The following is a 24,428-nucleotide window of genomic DNA, read 5'->3' as shown; positions in this document are numbered from 1 at the left end:
GTGTGTGACTTCTGTCTTAGTACATGTGATCCCACAGTCGTAAGACAGCTATAGTGAGTTAAGTGGTGTCTTATCATATTCCAGGCAAAAAGTGGCTGAACAGCAAGGCTTTTCAGAAACTCTGTTTTTCGTTGGTCAGAACTGTGCCCTCTGGCTTCCTCCAGCTGCAGGGGATTCCCAGGAAGCTAGTATTTAAGCAGGGCACACTGCTACCCCAAATAAGAGCAGTGCTCTGTTAGTGAGGAAGAGAAGGAGAGTGCACAGTGAATGAGCAACTAATAGTGGCTGCCACAAAGGGTTTGGATAGTTGCTGAAGTCTCAAGCCAGTAGAGCAATCCATCAGCTCATCTGTGGCAACAGAATATGATGATATTATAGTATTTGATATGAATAATCTGCTTTACATTTTTTTAAGTTCATTTATTTATTTTGAGAGAGACACAGACAGTGTGAGTGAAGGAGGGGCAGAGAGAGGGGGGGAGAGAGAGAGAGAGAGAGAGAGAGAGAGAGAGAGAGAGAGAGAGAATCCCAAGCAGGCTCTGTGCTGCCAGCAAGGAGTCCCATGCAGGGCTTGAACTCCTGAAACCGTGAGATCATGACCTGAGCTGAAACTATGAGTCAGACACTTAACTGACTGAGCCACCCAAGTGCCCCAATCTGTTTTATATTTCTAAAGTTGGATTTGAGAAACAAAAACATAGATTGGTTTATATATATATATATATTTACATATATATATAAAACTATATAACTACATATAGTTATATAGTTACATGTAGTTTTATATATATATATATATATACACACACGCACATACTGTATATAGTTATATATAGTTATAAATCTCTGTACCCCTAAGTAGTATACGTGGTCATAAACCTCAGTAATGATCTGTACATGATCTTCTCCTTCCAGCAAAGTCTTTCATTAGAAAGAAGTTACTTAAGTAGATATTTTTCTTTCAAAAGCTGCTTGAATTTAGATTTTTGACTTAAATGAGATGTTTTTTGGCTAAAATGATGTAAATCATGTGAAAATACACATTGTTTTGATTGAAATTGTAACCATTTTTATTTTTAACAGAATTTACGGTGTGGTGGCTATTGAATCAAGTTGTGGTAATTTTTTTTTTTTTTTTTTTTTAATGAAAAGGCCTTGTTTCTAAGGTAATCTTATTTTGGGGGTCCCTGAGTGGCTCAGCCGGGTAAACGTCCAACTTCAACTCTGGTCATGATCTCGCAGTTCCTGAGTTCAAGCGCCACATCGGGCTCTCTGCTGTCAGTGCAGAGCCTGCTTCAGATCCTCTGTCTGCCTCTCTCTCTGCCCCTCCCCTACTCACGCATGCGTGCACGTGGTCTCTCTCAAAAATAAATATTAAAAAAATAATCTTATTCCTTATAAAGTTATTTTTTATATTCCTTATATAGAAGTAACACATTCACTTTGTAAAAAAAATATTTAGTAATACTGAAAGACATAAAGAAAATAAAAATGACTACTTATCCAGAAATAATTATTGTTACCTTTTTGATATACATTCCTATGTGTATAAAGTATTTGCATTTTAGAATAATGCATTTTAGGTATTTAGATAATATATTTTGGAATTATTGTGAACATAGTTCAGCACAAAGAAGCGTATTAACTGAGATATCTCTTGACATAAAAATTTGAGAAAACTTTGGATAAATAAATGCATTTCAACCTTAAAAAGGTAAGTAAAAGTTACTATTTAATTTTCATTCTTCATAGCTGAAAAATTTTAAACTAGTGTTGATGGAAAAGTTTGACATTAATAAATCATTACTGATTTTGATTTATCTTGTAACAAGAAATAAAAGGTTTTGCCCTGAGCCTAGGATTTCCTTATTCCTCCCTGAGGCCATTTATTTATTTTGGGGGCTTACAGTTGAAATATTTTCAGAATAATAGCAAATGATTGACAGGAAAATATAATTCTTTTTTTTGAACAGTGACCATTTAAAGGTCTGTGTAGGTTGGGTCCTTTTGTTACCTGCGCATTCATTTGCCTATCATTTTCAAGCTGCAGATATATTCCACCTCTCTAGTTAAATTTAGCTGAGGAATTGTTAGGTTCAGGTTATAATTGCTCTCTCTCTTCTCTTCACTTTCCCAGCCTCTGCAGTACTTTGACAAGCTTCACTCCTCCTGCAAGCAGTGTTTTCACTGTGTGTCTTTTATGCACTGTCGACAGGCTCTTTCCATGTTCCGCTGGCCTCCTACTCAGTGAATGCCACCACTGCCTCCCATCTTAGTGCAGGGATGGGCAAACGGAGCTGGGCAGAGTCACTGTATTTTAACAGCCCCTGTATGAACAGCCCTCAGTAGACCTTTTCTTTTATCCTTCTTATATCTCTTGCCTACAATAAGAGTCAAGTTACCTCCAAATGGTGCTTAGTTGCCTTGATTATGGGCTCAGGGTTCAAATAGCTAGGCTTTCCTGTAAGTATGGGTAAAACAGAGTGAGTGCAAATACTATGTTGTCCACTTAAATGCCACTTTAACATTATTTATTGGACAAATAACATTATAAATATAACATTGGAATTCATTTTAATCAAAAGGAAAAAATGCCCCTAAATTCTGCAGTTTTAGTCAACAACTTTGTTTTTCTTTTTTTTTAGAGGCCTAGTCTATATGCATATGCAGTTTTTACATTGTTATAGTTAAAGTGGCTATCATTTGATTTCAGAGTTTTTAATATAATCATTTTTCCATTTTGTTACATAATGTCTGTAGTAATACTTCAATGAGTTTGTTTTTCAAATGGTACAAAGTGGTACAAAATTCAAAAAATATAAAAGGGTATACAATGGAAAATAAGTCCCTGTCCCACCTTGTTTCCTTGCTAGGCTCCCATCCCCTTTCCTAGAGATAAAACTGCTTTCCCTGTTTTTTTTTTATAACATAACTCGTGTGGTGTGTGTGTGTGTGTTTTTTTTAGCTTCTTTTCCTTTATATACTGGTTTTCAGAACACTGTATTGGTTTCCCAGAATCCTGTAAAGTATACCAGTAAAAGTTTGTGGGGGCTTTTTCCCATGTATTTTATCGTTCTTTAAAAAGGTTCAGGGTTTGGTTTTAAATCAGGCAGCAACATTTCTCATCAATCTGACATCTCTCTCAGCACATCAGACTGGCTTCAGCTAGCAATACCTTATTAAATCCAAAAGAAAAGCCATTTCAGTTTTGAGGGAAAAAATCCAGTTCTGAGAACAATTAATATTAGTCTGTAATTTAAAACAAAATGAAGGCTAGTATTTCATGTTGCTTTATACACCCTTCTCCTCATACAGAACCAGAGATGTAATTTTCCTAACTCAGGCAGACACTAATACTGATAGACACTGCGTGCACACACACACACACACACACACACACACACACACACACAACCCTTCTCCCAAACGACAAAAATCAGATATGTCCAAGGGACATTGAAGGTTTTCCTTCTTATTTTATCATCATGAACTCGTGAACTTTAACATATTTGATGTGATTCAGTCCATAGTAAATTGCTTTTTAATGCTTAAATGGGCCATCTTGGGCCTGTGGAAGCATTGTTAGGTTGTTTTCCAAGTCTTTTTTGACAGAACTCCCATCATCTTTGATCACTTCCTTGCTTTCTCCAAACAGTTCAGTCCGTTCTCTAGTACTAGCTACAACTTGGGTGTCGTATTCTACTTAACAATTTAAATAAAGACTGAAATATTTCATAAAAATAACTTCCTGGCTTTCTGATATGAAAAGATATTTCAGGCTCATCTTTTTTTCATTGATACTTTTAAATTTTAAATTCACTACACAACATTGAATTAGATGTTTCATTATGCTTCCCCGAGTGGAAAATGTTTAGGTTGTTCCCATTAATAATTTTTCAGCCAGTATCTCTGTTGATATATAGACTTTTTTAGTCTTTGGGTTTTTGCCTTTGCATACATTTTCAGGTGTGATTATTAATTCAAAGAGTATGAATATTCTTTTAACTCTTAAAAATATTGCCAGATTGCTAAAGGAATCACTAAAGGCAGGGCGGGGTGCCTGGGTGGCTCAGTCAGTTAAGGAGTCACTAAAGGATTGTGCCCTATTGCAAAGTGAGTATGGTGGTTTTAGCACAATACCAACATTTAGGTATTATAATTACTTTTTTAAAAAAATTTTTAATGTTTATTTACTTTTGAGAGAGAGAGGGAAAGAAACACAGAATCCGAAGCAGGCTCCTGGCTCTGAGCTGTCAGCACAGAGCCTGATGCAGGGCTCAGACTCACAACCCAGGAGATGGTGACCTGAGCTGAAGTTGGACACTCAACCAACTGAGCCACCTAGGCGCCCCTAATTACTTTTAATACTTACTGGGTTAATCATCTAAAATCAAAGGTACTCTCATTTACGCTTTTTTTCTAACTATGAAGTTAAATATAATTCCATATATTTATTATGTTTATTCTTATGTAGATTATCTATTTATGCCTTTTGCTTATTTGCCTAATAGGATCTTAATTTTTTAAAAGACAAGCAATTTCTATTCTGTATACTTTGAATGTTAACCTTTTGTCATATTGATGGTAAATATTTTAATTATATTCTAGTTACATATTGACCAATAAGTAACCTTTGAGAGTAACCACTAAATGTTACACATAAACATTAATTTGTTGTGTTCAAAACTAGGTATGTAAGCTTGGCAAGTCACTGTATCTCTCCAGACCTCACTTTCCTCATCTGTCAGATGTTGGGTTGAACTTGCTCTCATACATAGATCCTTTCCAGTTCTAACAGCCAAGATTTTCTTAGCTACACATCACCATATTAAATGGCCCTTGTGGTTCCCTGCTCTCGTTAATAGAGCATCTGTCCCATGGAAGTCTTTTTTCACAACCACCGAGTACAGTTAAACTTCATCTTCTGCAGTCTTCCTTCACTGCCCATATGGTTTGGGAGAACTCTGAGAAAGAACATGGTTTGGAAGAAGTGTATTGCTTGATTTGCTCGAGTGAAATCCTGTGATTATTGGTTTTTTTCAAGTCATAAGGAAATGATTCTACTTTTTCAACCTTGTCGTTAGATCTTGTGTTATTTCAAGTAAATGACCATTGGATCAGCTTCAGTCTTTTGAGAAAGCTTTACATAAAAAGAATTTTCAGAGTGTATTGAGACAAAATCTAATAAAATTTTAAAGTAGAGATACAAGAAAATATTTTTTATCCCCAATATCCAGAGTACTTATGGGTTATTAGCGTAAGTAAGCAAAAAGTGACTATAAATCTAAGAGTTCAACTATCAATCTTATTTGGTTTTGACAGTTTTATTAAATCTTTTTTTTTTTAGTGAAAAGCTTATGATGTAGTCTTGATGGTAAAATATATATGAGCCATCCATAGTTCAAGGCTGCAATTAACAATCTGGCCTGAAACACCTGGAATGCTGTGGCCCATAAAAATAACTGGATGGCAATTTGCTATTGAAATGCTAACTACAATACAGAGTTTGAAAGAGTTTCTGTGACTTATAATTGACTCACTGTGTTCTCTTAGAGAACAGTTTCTAGTATTTTTATGTTTTCATGTTTTTCAAAATGTGACACCCTTTTCTGTTATCTTTAGAAAGGTGGGAAATAGGTCTCATTTTTTTCAGGTCTGTATTTTGCTATCATTCAGAGATTCGACTTTCAGTAACCTTATTCTTAGAGAGTGGAGACCCCAAAAGTAAACAAATGAAAAGCCTCTGGATATTTGATAAAGCCCTCAAAAAGCTCATTTCCTTCAAAGCCCTCTGAGTCCTCTCTTGGAGCCAATTTAGAATTACTTTTTACATGTGAGAACCTCAATTAAATGGAAGAGCAAGCTGCCAGTGGCAAACACTTTGACAGTTGGCCATCTAAAACAGTAGACTGTATGAAAGACATTCTAGTAAACTAGAAACTACTGTAGTCAAAGCCAAAGCCATTTAATATGTAGGGATATGGCTCAAAAACCGAGCACCTGGTTCTGTTTCTTTCGTGTACACTGAATTACAACTGGATTGATTTCTCTCCTTGCATTGGCCATAAAGGAGCTCAGTGCCAAGTTTGTTGCCTGTCCCAAACTCAAGTACACAGGCTTTCTCCTCATCTATTTAGGTGTTAATTTCTTCCATTGTTTCAAGATATTTTCCCTACTCTTATTTCCTCTAAGCCTAGCTTCCTACCTTCTATTTTTATTATGTATTGTTGTGCTTTTCCAGCTCTTCTCAAGTTTCCCTAATGTCTGTAAAGGTGGGGGAGGGGAGAGTTGTATAGTTTTACTCCAGGGATTTGAGAGTAAAGGCGAAATAGCCTGCCATAAATGTGAAATACTTATGAAGTCCCCTTTTTATGTTTTAATGTAAAAATGGATATCCCCCCCCCCGCCTAATTTTTTTTTTTTCAGGGAAAATGAGTGAACCAAGACAATGTAGTGTGTGTGTGTGTGTGTATGTATATGTGTGTGTGTGTATATATATATATATATATATATATATATATATATATATATATGCATGCTATGGCTTTATCTCCTAAAGTAGAATTGCTTATGTAGGGGTAAAATTCCAATGAAAAATACTTTGACTTGTTCATGCAACACAATGCAACTTAGTATTGACTTTCAATAAGTCCAACAGAGCCACTTTCTCCTCCAGTATTGAAAATGTTTACTCTTTCTTCATTTGAATACTAGATGAAATAGTTGGTTTGCATTTAGGGCCTGTGTTGGATGACTCTTACATTATCTTTGAACAGTAAAATCACAGTCAGGGTGGTGAGTAGCCAGGAGACCTAAGACCACCACTCATTCTGGTGCCCACAGTCACACCGAAATACTGGGTGGAGTCATCTACACTAGTTTTGTATCTTATTTTCTTTGGGTTGAGTTCATACAGTTGAGTTGGAGTAAGTTAACTGCTAGTAGGTTGTCACTGGATTAGACCCTGCTGTACATCTTTGGCTTATACATGCCCCAGTTTGAGAAGCACTACAGTGCTTAAAATTTTATCACATCAAGGGAAAAGATTTAATTCTAATTGTACATTTCTTTCCAATGTTAGACACATGACTTATCACTGATAGGTGATAGGATTTTCTTATGTCTCCCTCCCTTTTTATCCATTTCAGTTTAGTCAAAGGTAAGCATGAATGCACTTAGTCCCACTATCCTTTTAGCACAAAGAAATATAATGCCCTCTTACAGTTTAGTACATCTTTTAGAAATGCTAACCTCAAATAAATCCAGAGCTTATCATATAAATACCATAATTTTGCTATTGATTACAGTGTAATACACAAATTTCTTTTGTCAGAGCTCAATAAAGTAAGTGTAGTTAAGTAAAATGTACTGAAAATTGCTTTGGGGGTGGGGGCGGTTAGGTACTGCAACCCCAAGAGGCATGGCCAGTTTTCTAGGCTCTGGGAAAATAGAAAAGAGAATTGCCCTTCTGTCAGTCCTTCTTTAAAAAAAAAAAAAAAAGGGGGCGCCTGGGTGGCGCAGTTGGTTAAGCGTCCGACTTCAGCCAGGTCACGATCTCGCGGTCCGTGAGTTCGAGCCCCGCGTCAGGCTCTGGGCTGATGGCTCAGAGCCTGAAGCCTGTTTCGATTCTGTGTCTCCCTCTCTCTCTGCCCCTCCCCCGTTCATGCTCTGTCTCTCTCTGTCCCAAAAAAATAAATAAACGTTGAAAAATAAATAAATAAATAAATAAATAAATAAATAAATAAATAAAAACATTCATCTTCCTTGAGTACCATACTCTGACACTTTTCTTCATTTTGGCCAGAAATATTTTATTTCTCTGAGATTAGCTTGTACTGTAAGAGAAAATATTTAAGAAAATTCCTGTTTAAAATTGGAATTAGCTCAGTTTCAGAATTATCTTTTTGCTGGTGCCAAACGTTTAAATTCTTGTCAGAGTAATGATTTTATTAATTTTGAAATCAAATTCATGGATTTTACTGGTGCAAGCAATGTGGAAAAGTACAAAGAGCAAAGTTTAAAAATGACTCCAAATTCTACCATTAGAACTAATCTTCATTACTATTAGGTAAACACCATTCCAGAGAGTGTTTTCTTCACATATATATTAATATAAGGAAGAAAAAAAATAGACGGATGGAAGAATCAAGATAAATAGCTCCTGCCCTACATGCTACTTTTCCTTAAAATTACTGAGTATATTAAAAATAAGTATAAAATCCTCTTACCATGAGAGATATTTTATTAGAAGTCTCTTAAAGCTTAACAAAAAGATATAAAAACTTAGATTAGAATTACGTTTGGCTATATTTTAGTTTCAAGCAGTATCTCTTAATTCTATTAAGGGAATAAGTGTGGTCACTTCTCCTTTCATGTCTTTTTCCCTGGCTCCCATTTTAAAATTATATTACCAACATATTATTGTGGCTTATAAACATTTACCCAATGTTCTATGACCATAATTACCATAATTATTTAATCTTAGCTTTATATTTGAATGGATTCATTGCCTACTATGGGCCCTTTGACCATGACTTCTCCATTCCTGAATTCTTTATTTTGATTCATCTCTTTTTGGGCTGAATTTCTGACAGCATGTGTTTCTTAAGAAGGTTGGTTGCATAGGCATTATGTGGCAAGTTCTTTCATATTTAGGGATGTTTACCTTTTGTCATTGTGCTAGAGTTACATCCTTGTCTGGGTATAATATTCTTGAACATTCTTTCCTTCAGACTATTGTAATGTTGCTTTATTGTCTTCTGACATTGGATGTTGCTGTGAAGTCTGAAGCAGACTGATTTTTTTTTTTTACCACTTTGTAGGTAACTTGTTGGTTGGTTGGTTGGTTGGTTGGTTGGTTTATTCATTCATTTATTCATTCATTCATTCATTTATTTTTGTCTGAATCCCTGAAGTATTTTTGTAACCAAGAAATGTCTCGTTTTTTTTCATTCACTATCTTTTTTTTCCCCCCCCTCTGGAACATAGTGTATTTTCTCAGTAGAAATTTTGTTCTTATATTTCTTGGATTGTGCCTGAATACACTTTCTGTTCCACATATTGGGTTCTCTACCTTGGGGTAGCAATTATCCTTGTGTTGGATTGCCTTTGTTGTCCATAATGATTATCTTCTTTCCAGTTGCTCTAAGTTTTTACTTTCTCCCTAGATTCAATGCATGCTTTATTTTTTTCCCTTATATTATGTTTGTATGGGTGCCATGCCTCTCCATCTTTCTAAAGTATGAGCATCCCTGTCCAACCATTTTATTTGCTCTGATACGGATGTTACTGAATTCTTCCTGGCTGCCTTTCTACAGTGTTTAATATTCAGTTATTTTCCCCTGTGAGCTACAGTTTAGAACCAGAGTTTTCCTGTTTTACATATTTTTCTACACACTGAGGGCATAGGGGTAGGGCTTAGGAGAGTGCATGGATATTAAGGCATAAAGTCTCAGTAATTAAAACAGTGTATATATGTATAGAAGAAGAAAGATTTTCAGGATATTTTTTAAGGGGAGAAAAGCAGAGTATAGAACAATGTGTATAAAATGCTGCCATTGTGTAAAAAGTTGGAAAAAAGGATCTATATAAATACATCTTAATACATTCACTTACATATTTGCTATTATATACCTAAAATATATCTCTGGAGTGATAGATGAGGAATTAATATTTGGTTGCCTGTGAGAAAGGTACCTGAGTGGTAGTAGGATGGGATTGGGAGGGAGACTTTTCTGTCTGTATCTTTTTATACTTTTTAAACTTTGAACAATGCATGAATGACTTATTTAAAAACATGAGCTCTTCCTTCCCTTCTGGGATATAACTGTTCCATGCTAGGATTCTGCCATTTCTTAAAAAGTGTATCCCATTCCCACAGGGAACTTTGTGCTAGTCCTCAAGCTCAGTGTGGGGCTGGAAAGGCTTGGCATCCATGAGGTGGCTCCTGGTTAGTCACATCCTCCACTTTACCATCACCTTCCAGCCTCCACGTCTGTCATACTCTGCTCAGAAATTTATTTCTCTCCAAATCTGATCCTGTTGGTGAAAATTCTCAAGATTGTGTTGATTCACCAATATCATTTTTGGGATATGGGGATAGGGTAGGAGGTGTGCAATAATCTTTCCTTTTTTGGCTAGAGCTTTTAAAAATATATGGCATACAGTTGTTACCCCATTCCTTTTTGGTTGCTACTGTTGAGTGTTGTTTTTGTTATTGATTATTACTATTTTTAGTTTAGTGGATACGGTATTTGGGTAGGGAGATCCTGGTTGCACTTGCCATCATTTAGTTTAATTTCTGGCACCAACTTTATGTCTCCTGCCTTGCTTTGGTCTGGCCTCCATTATGCATGTATTCCTTGATGATTGGCTCCTTTTCTGGTGGTGGGCTCCAGCTGAACACTGTTCTGCTCTGCTCCCAACTTACGTTGCCTTGCTGTACCTGACTTTCAATCCAGTCTTGGTCACAGGTAGCCAGTCTCCTAAGCCCATTAACCTGGTCCATCTGAGGGCTGTGCCAAGCAGGGTGGATTTCCAGTGCTGCCCACCTCTGCAGGGGTCACAGATTGTCCTCAAAGCACTCTGGTTCTGGAGAATCAAACTGATTGCCAGATTCCCTTTATACAGCTTTTGCTTAACACACACACACACACACACACACACACACACACACACACGCACACCCCACACATATAAACACTTGTGTTTCTTTTAATCTGCTGATGTTTTGCTTCAAAAGTTCATTGCCCTTTCAACATAAATTCCCATAATTATTTCTCAAGTTATAACCTCGCCTTGCCAAAGATGTGCACTGCTGATAGAGATATTTTTCTGAAACAAGAAGCGATCATGCCATTCTGCTGTTTACAAATGTTTAGTTGCCTCACATCACCTTCAGGCAAAAGTCCTAAAATTAAGACATATCCCAAAACAAATCAATTACAGCCTGAGAGTGTAAATTCATGAGGGCAGGGACATTGTCTCATTTACCATTGTATCCCCATCATGGAAAACAGTATGTGGCACAGAGTAGGTACTCCAAAAATATTTGTTGAATTCAATTAATGCATAATAGATGCGTAGTCTTTTTTTTTTTTAATGAATTTTGGCCTAGCGATGGCTTACTGATAAGATTGAAGAAACTCTCCTTGTCTGAAAACAGCCAATTTAAGTAATCAACAACCAAAAATCTGCAGTTTCGGTAGTTTTAACATGCTATGTCATGTGTTCAAATAAGAGATAAGAGCGTAGTAAATGCAGTCACATCGAAATTGACTTCAAGAAGTCTAGAAAAGAAAGAGGATCTGGTCTGTCTGTGCACTTCATTCCACAAGAATTTGTGATAACTTCTACATAAAATATAATAATGTGGTATACTTCAGATTTGGCTTGAAACTTTGACTACCACATTAAAAAAGGGCAATTGAGAAGGGCACCTGGGTGACTCGGTTGAGCGTCTGACTTCAGCTCAGGTCATGATCTCACTGTTCGTGGGTTCAAGCCCCACGTCGGGCTTTGAGCTGACAGCACGGAGCCTGCTTCAGATTCCCTGTCTCCCTCGCTCTCTGCCCCTCCCCGATTTGTGTGTGTGTGTGTGTGTGCACGCGCACGCGTGCGTGTGCGCTGTCTCTCAAAAATAAACATTTTGAAAAACGGGCAACTGAGAATATAACCCTGTATGTTAACTATAGTAAAATTAAAAGAAAATAATAAAAGAAAAAGGGCAATTGAGTTATATAACTCCTATCAGTGGAGAAGAGTAAATATTTCTTAGCAATGATTTCCAAAATATATTTCCCACCTAGGGCTTTATGGAAGGGGCATGGAATGATAGAGTGTATATTATACTAATGCATAGCATTCCTACAGCAAATAATGATTTTTTTTAACAGTTCCTCATGAAATCCAGCTAATAATAACATTAAACCCAACTCAGTGATACCAGTTCTGTTCAGAGCAAAGATGATATGGTCCATCTATGTGGCCTTCTGTTGTTGGTCTGGCTTAACTTCAAGGATAAACTTGGAGCCCCTGGCCCTAAGATGGTATTCCATCTGGTTCAGTAGAGCAGGCATTTTGAGATTGGGCTGTCAGGCTAGGACCAAAACTTCTGTTTGCTGGGTGACTGGTTGAGGTAGGTTCATATGCCATAGAAACCAAGTGAGAATTGGTGTGAATGACATCATTTGAGGGAAATTCAGGTGCCTAAATAGGCAGTTTCCTGAATAGGGAATTTAGGAGCACCTGTTACCAAAGCCATAAACATCTCTGCATCTGCATCAAATTAGGAAGCGTTAATCAGCTATTTTATTCCCTAACTTATTAAGATTTAAATTTACTGGCTTTTTACCCCCTAACTTACTAAGATTTAAATTGGCCGTTGAGGGTAGGCTAAAGCAGCCACACTTCTATGCTGCTGGTGGGAGTGTATATTGATACAAACGTTTTGGAAAGCAATTTGGCAATGTATTTCAAGAGCCTTAAAGGAATTCATAGCATTTGACCTAGTAGTTCTACTTCTGGGAACTATCCCAAGGAAATAATCCTTAAAAAAAAAAAAAAAAAAGTTCTAAACCTCAGAAATTTTTAAGTATTATTTGTAATACTTCATTACTTCATTTATAATATCAAGAAATTAGAGCAATTTAAATGTACAGAAGGAGAATAGATAAACAAATATATTCTGTTCAAAGGAATCTTATGACTCAAGTTAAAATATTTTGGAGAATATGTTGTAAGAAATTTTCTTAAAATGTTAAGTGAGAAAGCAAATTACAGAGTACAAATAATAGAAGTTGAACTGTATTTTAAAATACACTTAAGGACACCTAAATGGTTCAGTTGGTTAAGCATCCTACTTCAGCTTGGGTCATGGTCTCATGGTTTGTGAGTTTGAGCCCCGCATCAGGCTCTGCCTGACAGCTCAGAGCCTGGAGCCTGTTTCGGATTCTGTGTCTCCATCTCTCTCTGCCCCTCCCTCACTCGCACTCTGTTCTCTCTCTCTCTCTCAAAAATAAACAGTAAATTTTTTAATAAAATAATAAAAATACACTTAGAAGTAAAGACTGGTAGGAAATGTTTACCAGGAACATTTATTACCTAAGGAATAAATGTTTTTGGTTATTAAAACTTACTTTTAAGAAAAACAATCACAATTTTTGATTAGCATTTTCAAAGGGAAGACCTATATAACTGTATAAATCTTTGTATTCTCTAGGAAAAAGAACTCTATAGTAAGGAAGGGGTAATTAATTATACCCAGGTCCTACTGAATTTCAGTATTCACCCCTCACGGCAACCAGATCCCTCTGTTGAAGTTGCATTTACTAATAAGCATTCTGATTTTGACAGCAGGAAAAAAGTGCCCCCAGATGAGGGTCTCTGAAATCCCAACCATTCAGTTATTACAAAGGCTGTGCCTCTCTTATAAGTAAATAAAGTGACATTTTGGTTTATTAACTAGACTCTTATGAATTTGATTAGTCTTGAGTCAGTCTCCCAGAGCCTGATTTTTGCTCACGAATGGGATAAAGTTAGGTTTTTGAACTTGGAAATCTGAGTTCCAGATCCTGAACTTCTTGATTCCCACTAAAATACAGCAACAACCCTGAAGCACTTTTCAGACCATTAGCAGTCTAGCCCATTGTTTCATTGGCAAAAGAAGAAAGAGCAGAAATGAAAGAGAAAATATTTTTATGTGATGAGCTAGTCTTTGAGTTAAAAAAAAACTAGAAATACTGGTGGTCTTTCCTTAAGTAGTAAATGCTTAATAACTCACTTAGGAAAGCCTTTGATTATGGATCTTTAGTTTTTCTGGTAATGTAAACTATAATATAATCTGGCTAAGTATATTCACTTAATATTTGACTAACTTCTTTAGCAGTATTACATATATCACCAGGCTTTGTAGTTAATTCACACATTAACTTTTTTATAAAAGCTTTATTCATATAATAATTCACATATACAATTTCCCCACTTAGAGTATACAATTCAGAATTCACACAGTTGTGCAAACTCTTACCACAGTCAATTTTAGAACATTTTCATTACCGCCAAAAGAAATCCAATACCCATTAGCAGTCATTCCCAGTTCCCTTCCTAACCTTCTAGCCCCAGGTAACCACTAATTTACTTTCTGTCTCTATAGTTTGTCTGTTCTGGACTTTTCATATAAACCGAATCATGTAACATGTGGTCTTTTATCCACTGGCTTTTTCATTCAGCATGTATTCAAAGTTCATCAATATTACAGTATGTATCAGTGGTTCATTTCTTTTTATTTATTATTCATTATGTTTTACTTTTATTTACTTTATTTCTAATGTTCCGTTGTATAGCTCTACCACATTCTATTTATCCATTCATCTGTTGTTGGACATTTTTATTGTTTCCGATTTGAAGCCAGTATGAATACCACTATGAACATTCTTTGCAGGTGTTTGTGTGAGCAATTTTTTTATTTTTCTTGGGTATATACAGACCTAGGAGTAGAACTGATGAGTCATATGGTAATTCCATATTTAACATTTTGAGGTACCGGCACACTGTTCATTCTCCAGAGTAGCTACACCAGCTTATAATCCTATCATCGATGTGTGAGGGTTCCAATATCACCACATCCTTGTCAACATTTGCTATTCTCTGTAATAATGTATCTGATGATTATAACCAACCTAGCAAAGTATATCTCATTATGATTTTGATTTGCATTTCTCTGTTGAGTAATGATTTGAGCATCTTTTCATGTCTTTATTATCCACTTGCATATCTTCTTTGGAGAAATATCTATTCAAATTCTTTGCCCATTTTTTAACTGGGTTCTCTTATTGTTGAATTGTAAGAATTCTTTATTTTGGATATAAGTCCTTCATTATATACAATTCATGGATATTTTCTCCATTCTGTGGGTTCTCTTTTCACTTTCTTGTTGGTATCCTTTGAAGCACACATAATTTTGATGAAATCTGATTTATTTATTTTTTCTTGTGCTTTTAGTGTCATAGCTAATAAACCATTGTCTAATCCAAGATCACAAAGATTCACATTTCTTTTTTTCCTCTAAGAGTTTTATAGTTTTAACTCCTACATTTAGGTCTTGATCCATTTTGAGTTAATTTCTTTCTATATGGTATAAGGAAGTGTTCTAACTTTATTTTTTGTTTTTATTTTTTATTTATATTTTTTATTTTTTGTCCAGTTGTCCCAGCACCATTTATTGAAAAGACAGTTATTTTTCCACTGAATTGTCTTGGCATACTTGTTGAAAATCAAGAATCATAAATGTGAGGGTTTATTACTAGACTCTATCTATTGGGCTACAAGTCCATACCTTTATTTTTTTTTCATTCATTCTACAAAGATTTATTGAGCATCTTTATATGGCAAGCATTGTTGACATGTCCATGTTACTTGCTTTTGGAAACTAAATCATTCCTCTCCAAAGCCCAAATCTTCTCCAAGAAACTCATTCTAACAGGATATAGTATCTCTTTTTCTTAATGAGTTGTGAAGTGATTTCCTTTCATAGCTACACCCATAGAGACAATTTTATCTTCGATTTGTACACAGAGTTTTGGCAAGTTGTTGTTTGTTTTATAAATGTTCAGAAGTCTGAGTATGTTTTAGAAGGCTTAGAAGAATGAAAATTTGTCTGGGATGGTCCAGTGGATGTAATGAAGATGGGTTGGTTTTATTTAATTTTTTAAATGTTTATTTATTTTTGAGACAGAGAAAGAGAGAAAGAGAGAGCATGCACATGAGTGGTGGAGGGACAGAGAGAGAGAGAGACAGAGAATCCCAAGCAGGCTCTGCACTATCAGCACAAAGCCTGATGTGGGACTCAAACACGAACTGTGAGATCATGACCTGAGCTGAAGTCAAACGCCCAACTGACTGAGCCACCCAGACGCCCCAAAGATGGGTTAGTTTTAGAGTGAAAGGAGGATCTGCAGCCATGATGAGAGTTCCTGTCAGGTGTAGGGTGGCCCACGTGTAACTTGAAAGGTGCAGAAAGTTGGTAAGTCTAGTTGTTGTTATCAGTAAGGCCAGAGAGAAATGGCAGAGGTGAGCGTAGTGGAGCTGCTGGATTGGGTATACCCATATACTTCTGTTTCCAATTTTATTTAAATTAAAAAAAATTTTTTTTAATGTTCATTTATTTTTGAGAGAGAAACAGAGAGACAGAACACAAGTGGGGAAGGGGTAGAGAAAGAAGGAGACACAGAATTCGAAGTAGACTCCAGACTTTGAGCTATCAGCATAAAGCCTGACTCAGGACTCCAACTCATTAAACCGTGACATCATGACCTGAGCTGAAGTTGGACGCCCAACTGACTGAGCCACCCAGGCGCCCCTCTGGATTTTATTTTAGAGGGGCAGTTCCTTGCCAGGATAAAGTTACAACAAGAAAATGAGGCTTACAGATACTGGCTTATTGCTGGGTCTAAGATGACCTAAAGGAGGCAAGGGTTTTTTTGTAATGGTGGTGGCTCGTCTTTCTATAGGGGTTGTAGTTGTAAGAATTGAAGGGGAAAGCCAAAGAAATGTAAACTTAGCAGAATCTAATGATTATCTAAAATAACTCAAGATGATTCCAGTGTTACAACTTTCAGACTTTGGAAGGATAATTGTACCAATGCTTACTGTAATGAACAAGATGAGGAGGAATGGCTTATATAGATTACAAATTTTGATTTTGGTATGCTTATTGGCAAAATATTTGAGTAAATTATAGAAGATAACTATTAGTTCGGTATCTAATAATACAGTATAGACAGTATATACGATATCAGGAGTTGCTAACATTCATTAGATATAAATACAGTTGGTTTCCCTTCCGTAGGTGCCTGTTCATTTTTGAAACCCATATTGTAAAATGACCTTTCAGTGTCTAATTTTAGAGGTTAAGCAATGGTTTTGCTTTCTCTATATGATAAGTGTAAAATATATTGCACTTGGTTAGGGATTTTGACAGGCTTGAGAAAGGTACCTAGATTCTATGGTATGCTGTGCCATTAACAATATTGTTTTGAAAAAAAAAAAAAAGTATTATCGTTTTGGAGGGAAAAAGTTTTTAATATTGAAAAACAGTTTATATGCCAATATAGATAAGTTTTAGTTGCTCAAGATGGTTTTATGTCTAAACATTAAAATCGAATGTTTCAGAAAATTTATGACATGTTGAAACTTGGTACAATATACGTTTATTTACCCATCCTAAAATATCTTTCAGGAATTGTTCCATCTTCTGTTGTCCTGACTTCTTTCCAGGTGATGTCAAGAGTTTTTCTAATATGGGCGGTAACACATAGCGTAAAAGAGGTAAGTGTTTATGTAGACTAGAATAAAATCCTATCAGCACTAACAAATGCTGGTCAACTTTTCTCTCTCACCATGTGTGTTATGGCTAAAGATGGAACTCTAGGTCATGTCAACATAGCCCAAATAAAATTTGTATTTGCTGTAGCAGTTGGGTTACTGGTGGGAAACACAGTCCAGATATACAGTGTTATTAAAGAGAAGACTGGCTAAATGATAAAGTCCTGCAGTCTTACTTCCCATAGAGATTTGGATGATGTGGATGTGGTCTGCAACTCAGTTATATTTGGGGGGTATCTTGTTTGTATCCAGCACACTAAACTCGACATCTGCACCCTTATAGCGGGACTATTAGGGGAGTAGGGGATATTAATTCAGTCCAGAGCACTGCGTTTTATAGGGCCAGGAGAAACAAACTTGTTTCCACACCGCCCACCAGGACTCATGGAATTCCCAGTGTGCCAAGTGGTTCTGGAAGAGGGGAGTGCTGTGCAGAGGGCTGGGGCCGTATGTACCCAGGCAGGCCCAGGGATGCTGAGAGAAAGCCAGCATTACCATTGGTGTGGCTCCACAACTAAGCTTTCATTTTCTGGTTTTGGAGAAGGGGATTATTTCTCTGTATGTTTCTCCCTTTTTAAAGACCATTATTTCTTGCTAACATCATCTTCAGGTAGAGTACCTGTAGCCACTAGGAGGATTCATTTTTCAGTTTTTCAGTCCCAGTAACCTAGCACCAGCATTATTGGAATCTTTGGGGTTCATGAAATGTGCTTATCCATTAGCATTATTCTGATGTTTTCTTTGTCTTCTTCTATTCTTCTAAAATCCCTGTCAAAACATTTTGGTTTTCAGGATTTATTTTGACAGTTTCATTTGTATTTCAGCTAATGAGGGGTAATTTTTTTTTCTACTTTTTATTGGCATATGATATACATACAGAAAAATGCACATGGCTAATGAGTTTTTAATCAAAGCTGATTAAGCTAAGTTATTATTTTTGTTACATTCTATGAACTTTGCAGATCCAAAGGCTTTTTTTTAACCTCTCTCACTTCTTGAAGATGTCTAAACTTTATATGCAAGAAGAATGTAAAAACAATCACATACTTTTAAAAAATCCCAGTTAGTTCATATATACAGTGTTCTGTTAGTTTCAGGTATAATATAGTGATTCATCAATTCTGTGCATTACTCAGTGTTCATCATGATGAATGTGCTCTTAATCCCCTTCACCTCTTTCACCCATCCCCTTCTCATAACCATTGTTTGTTCTCTGTGGTTAAGAGTCTGGTTTTGGGGGACACCTGGGTGGCTCAGTCCATTAAGTGGCAGACTTCGGCTCAGGTCATGATCTCATGGTTCGTGACTCTGAGCCCCACATCAGGCTGTCTGCTGTTAGACCAGAATCTGCTTGGGATCCTCTTGTCTCCCTTTCTCTCTCAAAATTAAGTAAACATTTTAAAAAACATTTTTTGAAGAGTCTGGGTTTTGGTTTGTCCCCTTTTTCTTTGTTTAATACTTTTTAAAACGTGATCACATTTCCACATTTCTGTAAAAAAAACAACCACCAGCAAATAAATCCTAATGTAGCATATCACCCTTTGTTCTCAGTCTGATTTGTTTATAGAGTGAGGAAGTTACTTTATTTATAATACCATATAACCTTTTCATTCATTTCAAATTCTTTCTGCAAATCATTTTTAACCTGTCTTCCTTCCTTCCTTATGTACTCACAATATTTGTTTTAACCAACAACTCATTAACTTTCCAAGAGTCTCAAGTGACCCAAAATTTCTTTCTGCTAGGAACTCATCTACATTCTTAAATAGGTAATTTTGTAGTTTAAGTAATTAAATGTTAGGTACATGAAGACAGAGTATTGTCAACTATGGGGTGTGTGATCGCTTTGTCCACCCAATCAGATATTAATTGTTTAGGTGCCAGTGCCCCAGCTGATAGATTATTTATGGCTTCTGCTTTTTCTCTCTTCTGCTTCAGTGATCACTCTTCTCCTTAATGGCCTCTGGCAAAGGGGGTTGTAGGTAAATCTAAAATGCTTTTAATTCAGGTCAAGCAGTTGTTAGCTATATCACTGTTAGCAACATTTGCCAGAATTCCCTGGGGGATCATTAAGACTACTTGGTTTAAAAATGTTTCTGTGGATTATAGGTGCTCAGGCCTGGCCATTGTCCTCAGTAACCATGCTGCTTGACTGATGCATAGATTTGACAGTTTCAGATGGTTTCACATTTAGTGTCATATTTGAACTTTACAGTAAGTTATACAGTTGTTACATTTGCATACTCAAAATTGTTTCTCTGCAGCCAAACTTACCCAGTTTCCACTGTCACTGACGTATTAAGAACACGGTGTAATAAATTTTGTTGTCTTTCTGCCACCTGTTGGGTCCTCTTCTTTTCACATATATACCCTATTAGTTGACTTGCTCCTTTCTCACATAAATAGGATTCATTGTTTCTCCTATCTTGGGATCATAGTTCCTTTCTCCTTGTTCCCCTTTTCTTTGAACAAAACTCCTTCATTATTTTGTTTACACAGTAGATGCCCTCCCGGCCCACCCCAGGTCATGGATAGCTAACTTGAAAGAGCCTGTTGCTGTGGCATTTCAGAGCCCAGTCTGCTGTCTGTCATCTGTTCCTCAGTCTCTGCTCTAGGCCAACGCTATTTTTCCTGCCTTAGACTTTTAGTGTAATTCACTTTGTTCTGTACAACATTACTTATAGCTTCCCTGCTAAACTTCCATTCTTCTGTTTCTTAAAACATCTTTAAAATATATTTGGGGCGCCTCGGTGGCTTAGTCAGTTGGGTGTCCAACTTTGATTCAGGTCATGACCTTACAAGTTGGTGAGCTCGAGTCCCACATCAGGCTTGCTGCTGTCAGCGCAGAGCCTGCTTCAGATCCTCTGTCCCCCTCTCTCTCTGCCCCTCCCCTGCTCGCATTCTTGCTGTCTCAAAAATAAACAGTTTTAAAAAAATATACTCTTATTTTCTTTACATTCAACTCTATTTACTTTAATGGTGGGAACCACATAACTAACACATAAGGAAATTGATACCAGAAATAACTGCTTAATAATATATATCTTGGGGCGCCTGGGTGACTCAGTTGGTTAAGCATCCGACTTTGGCTCAGGTCATGATCTCGTGGTTTTTGGGTTCAAGCCGTGCATCAGGCTCTGTGCTTACAGCTCAGAGCCTGAAGCCTGCTTCGGATTCTGTGTCTCCCTCTTTCTCTGCCCTCCCCCCGTTTGTGCTCTGTCTCTCCATCTCTCTCAAAGATAAACATTTTTAAAAAAATTTTTTAAGTAGTAATACATATCTCACTTTCTCATAGTCATGTTCAAATTCTTTTCATACTACTATACTTTCATTCTCAGTTTCTTTTTACATCCAATTCCCCTGTAAAGTGGACAAGAGAGGCGCCTTGAGGGCGCTCAGTCAGTTAACTGTCCAGCTTCAGCTCAGGTCGTGATCTCACAGTTCGTGAGTTTGAACCTCATGTCAGACTCTGTGCTGACAGTGCAGAGCCTGCTTGGGATTCTCTGTCTCCTTCTCTGTCTGTCCCTCCCTCCCTCTCTGCCTCTTTCTTTCTCTCAAAAATACATAAACAAATTTTTTAAAAATAAAGTGGACAAGAATTCTTCTTGTTCCTAGCGTTGTTTGCATTTGGACTCTTGCTACCCCCACCCACTCTGGCCTGCTTAGGTTTTCCATACTCATTCCCTTTGTTTTTCTGTAATTGTACATGGTGTACTAAGGTAATGGCTTTTAAGACTAGATGCTACTTTTTTAATATGTGGGATGTATTTCCTTTTAAGAGGCCTTCTAGCACACACATCTCACTTATCATTTTAATTCTCTGCCCATGCCATGCTAGTCACATAAATGTTGCCATGTATCCTATAGGACCAGAAGGTGACTAGATGGCTTTCTTTTATGATTGTAAGGACCCACCCACCAGTTGGTATGACATCTTAATTGGTAGGTCTCTTTATTCAGGTGTTTCTAAACTGAGCATAGCAAATAACCTTCCCACGTTTTTCCTTTTAAAGAGAGCACCTATATGGCATAGTAAAGCTTCTGACAAAAACAACAAGCTCAGGGTGGAAGGTAGACTATGGGAATCAGCACTTCTAGCTGACCCTTTCCTTTCCAGTTTTCACCCTTGTCTCCCCAACTTGAACTGGCTCCTTCCCCATCCCTTAGCCAGGCTGGCCACTGCTGCCTCCCCATCAGACCTCCCTGGGCTTTTCCCTTGCACTCTGTTTGAGTCTGTTCTTTGTCTCTTCATTGAACTAAAACAAGATTGGCATTTTTCAAAGTGAACTGCAACAGAAAATACCACCCTCTATCCCTCACTGTAACCCCCCTTCCAAAGGAGACAAGTTCATAGGGCACTTGTTATTGTCCAAAAGTAGCTAAGCTGAGCCTCAGATTCCTAGATATGCAAACAGGCCACTGTCCCTTTTCATGACCCAGCCTTCTTTGAAGAAGCCACCCCAAATCCTCGTCTGAATTCTCAGTGTAAGATCACCGTGTTCTTGAAGCAGAAGTCCCTGATCACTAACATGGACAGTAGTTGAGAAAGAAGTTGCTGGAGTCTCACTGTGGCTTTAGCCCAAATGTAATGAATACCCTCTATGGTCTGCTAGGGATAGTTTGCATAAAATAAAACTATACCCTGGAGTGCAGAGCCTTCTTTTCTTTCTTCCTTACCCTCTGCCACCATTGGATAAAGGGATGTTTTCCTGCATTCTTCTGGAATGTTCTGTGAGTTCTCCTGATTTTACCAGTCAGCTGTTTCCCACCTCTTTTTGGCATGCTACTGGGCTTTGTGGCACTTAAACTGCCATTCTTGCCAACTTCTCAGTGAGATGCTTACAAGAAGCTTGTAGTCAGTGTTTAAGAAACTTAGTAACCTCCAGTTTTTTATCATCATACTGATCTTTGATGCATTACAGTTTACAGAAGGCCTTATTAAGGTATGTTGTGATCATTCACTCTTGACAGCTGTCCCTTGAGATAGGTTGTAGCCTCCAATTAGAGTTTGGAAGCTAGACAGGCAAAGTGACTGTCACACATCCAACATATGGCAGAGTTGGGGATGGACTTCTGATTCCAAAGTCTTCCCACTGTATCAGAGCTTCCTTCTCACTGTTTAAATTGTGGTGTGAACACAACCTTATTTTGTGTGCTGACTATGCTTTCTCTATCTCGTGTGGAATGGAAAAGCCCCATCTCGGACCCCAAAACACGTGCCTCTCCAGCAGCTCTGTCATGCCACATGCGTATGCTGAGGTAGGATGCTCAGTCAGATCATCCGAATGGGAAGCGTCACCGTGAGCTGTGGACCCTGGGCGCTCATCTGTGGCCCTTTGCCCACTTGCTCCTCTGTTATTTCATTGCTGCAGTGGCTCTGTGATGAGTCCCTCTGATTAACTAGCCTTTCTCCTTGAGTTCCAAGACTGGGCACCTGGGTGGCTCAGTCGATTAAGTGTCCGACTTTTAATTTCAGCTCAGGTCATGAAAGGCTAGTTTCATGGTTTGTGAGTTTGAGCCCCATGTCAGGCTCTGTGCTATCAGTGGTTGAGCTAATCAGCCTGGTTGAGATTCTCTCTCTCTGCCACTCTCTCTCTCTCTTTCTCCCTCTCTTTCTCTCTCAAAAATAAATAAACTTAAAAAAAAGTTTCAAGACTGTTTTTCTATTCATGTTTATGGACTGTTTGGAACAGAATTATCCAGAAAGCTTATTAAAAGTGAGCACTCCATGGGACGCTTAGGTGGCTCACTCAGTTAAGCGTCCAACTCTTTATTTCAGCTCAGGTCATGATCTTATGGTCATGAGATTGAGCCCTGTGTCAGGCTCCACATTGACAGTGCAGAGCCTGCTTGGGATTCTCTCTCTCTCTCTCTCTCTCTCTCTCTCTGCTCCTCCCCTGTGCACATATGCATTCTTTTTTTCTCTCTCAAAATAAATAAACTTTTAAAAAAATAAAAATGCACATTCCAAGTCCCACCCCACATTTGATACAGAATCTCTGGGAGTGAAGCCAGAGTATCATCATTGTTATTAAACTCCTCAGATAATTTTACAAATTCTAAGATTGGAGAAACGCTCCAAGAGACTTTTTGTTGTGCTGTAATTTTAATTGATTGGCTTTCCCTCTCTCTTTGTTTTATTTTATTTTTAAGTAATCTCTACATCCAACGTGGGGCTTGAACTCAGAACCCCAAGGTGAAGAGTTGCATGCTCCACCTACTGAGCCATCCAAACACCCCTGACCTTCTCTTTCCTTGATTTTCCTTCATATTTCTACTTAATGTACTTGAAGCCTAACCAGATCTTAAAGAATAAAAGCCATAGGGTTCTCTTACACTGCTAAGTAAAGGCACTGTGGAGTTTCTCGTGCCTTGTCCGAAATCCAGAGCTGCTGAACTGAAGTTCGTGTGCATGTAAGAAGAAACTTGAGAGGCCCAACTTGAAAGCAGAGGAAGATGAGAAGCCATAGCATTGAAGAAGCAAAACTAACTTCCATTGGTTTGTTTTTAAGAGAGAAGATAAGGAATCCAGCTGCTTCATTTTGGGGTGGGTTGTGGGAAGGGCTCTGTCCTGGGCATGTGCCTGTCATGTTGCCTTGCCAGAGCCACCAGACAGATCGTTTAAGAGGTCATTCGCAGGCCATTGCACGGAGGAAATGCTGTGCAAACACACTAAACACTCCTCTTCCTGGGATTTATCAAGAAATATCACCTTCCTTGGACAGTTTTTTTTTATTTTCTAGGTAATTGGAACTCAATATTCTAGAACTTGGAGGCTTAGCAACCATAACTGGTGTGAGGAGTTGTTAAGTGTTGACTTTGACACTTATCCTGTAGCTTATGACAAAATACTTCAACATTCTGGACCTCATTTTTCTCATCTGTAATACAAATATCTCATCTGTGACCCTGCTTATGTCAGAGTTTTGTGAAGATGAAGTGAGAAGGATTTGCAAAAACAAACAACGGTATTCAGAAACCAAGATCTCGAGCATGCAGCTTTTGCTGAACAGCTCCTGAAAGCCCTTAGAAAGCAGTTCCACCTC

The 24,428-nt window shown here is 37.5% G+C and overlaps 1 protein-coding gene across 1 annotated transcript in view; it reads left to right on the top strand.

Moving 5' to 3' along the window:
* The window catches only part of HACD2 (3-hydroxyacyl-CoA dehydratase 2), a 103,987-nt gene that overhangs the window by 52,276 nt on the left and 27,283 nt on the right, over positions 1 to 24,428 (top strand). The window contains exon 4 of the mRNA XM_027061014.2: positions 17,237 to 17,325. Within this exon, the coding sequence (XP_026916815.1) occupies positions 17,237 to 17,325 (89 nt within the window). The remainder of the gene's footprint in view (positions 1 to 17,236; positions 17,326 to 24,428) is intronic.

This window comes from Acinonyx jubatus, chromosome C2, assembly GCF_027475565.1.
Source record: "Acinonyx jubatus isolate Ajub_Pintada_27869175 chromosome C2, VMU_Ajub_asm_v1.0, whole genome shotgun sequence".
Taxonomy (NCBI): domain Eukaryota; kingdom Metazoa; phylum Chordata; class Mammalia; order Carnivora; family Felidae; genus Acinonyx; species Acinonyx jubatus.
This window is presented reverse-complemented; position numbering and strand designations above follow the sequence as displayed.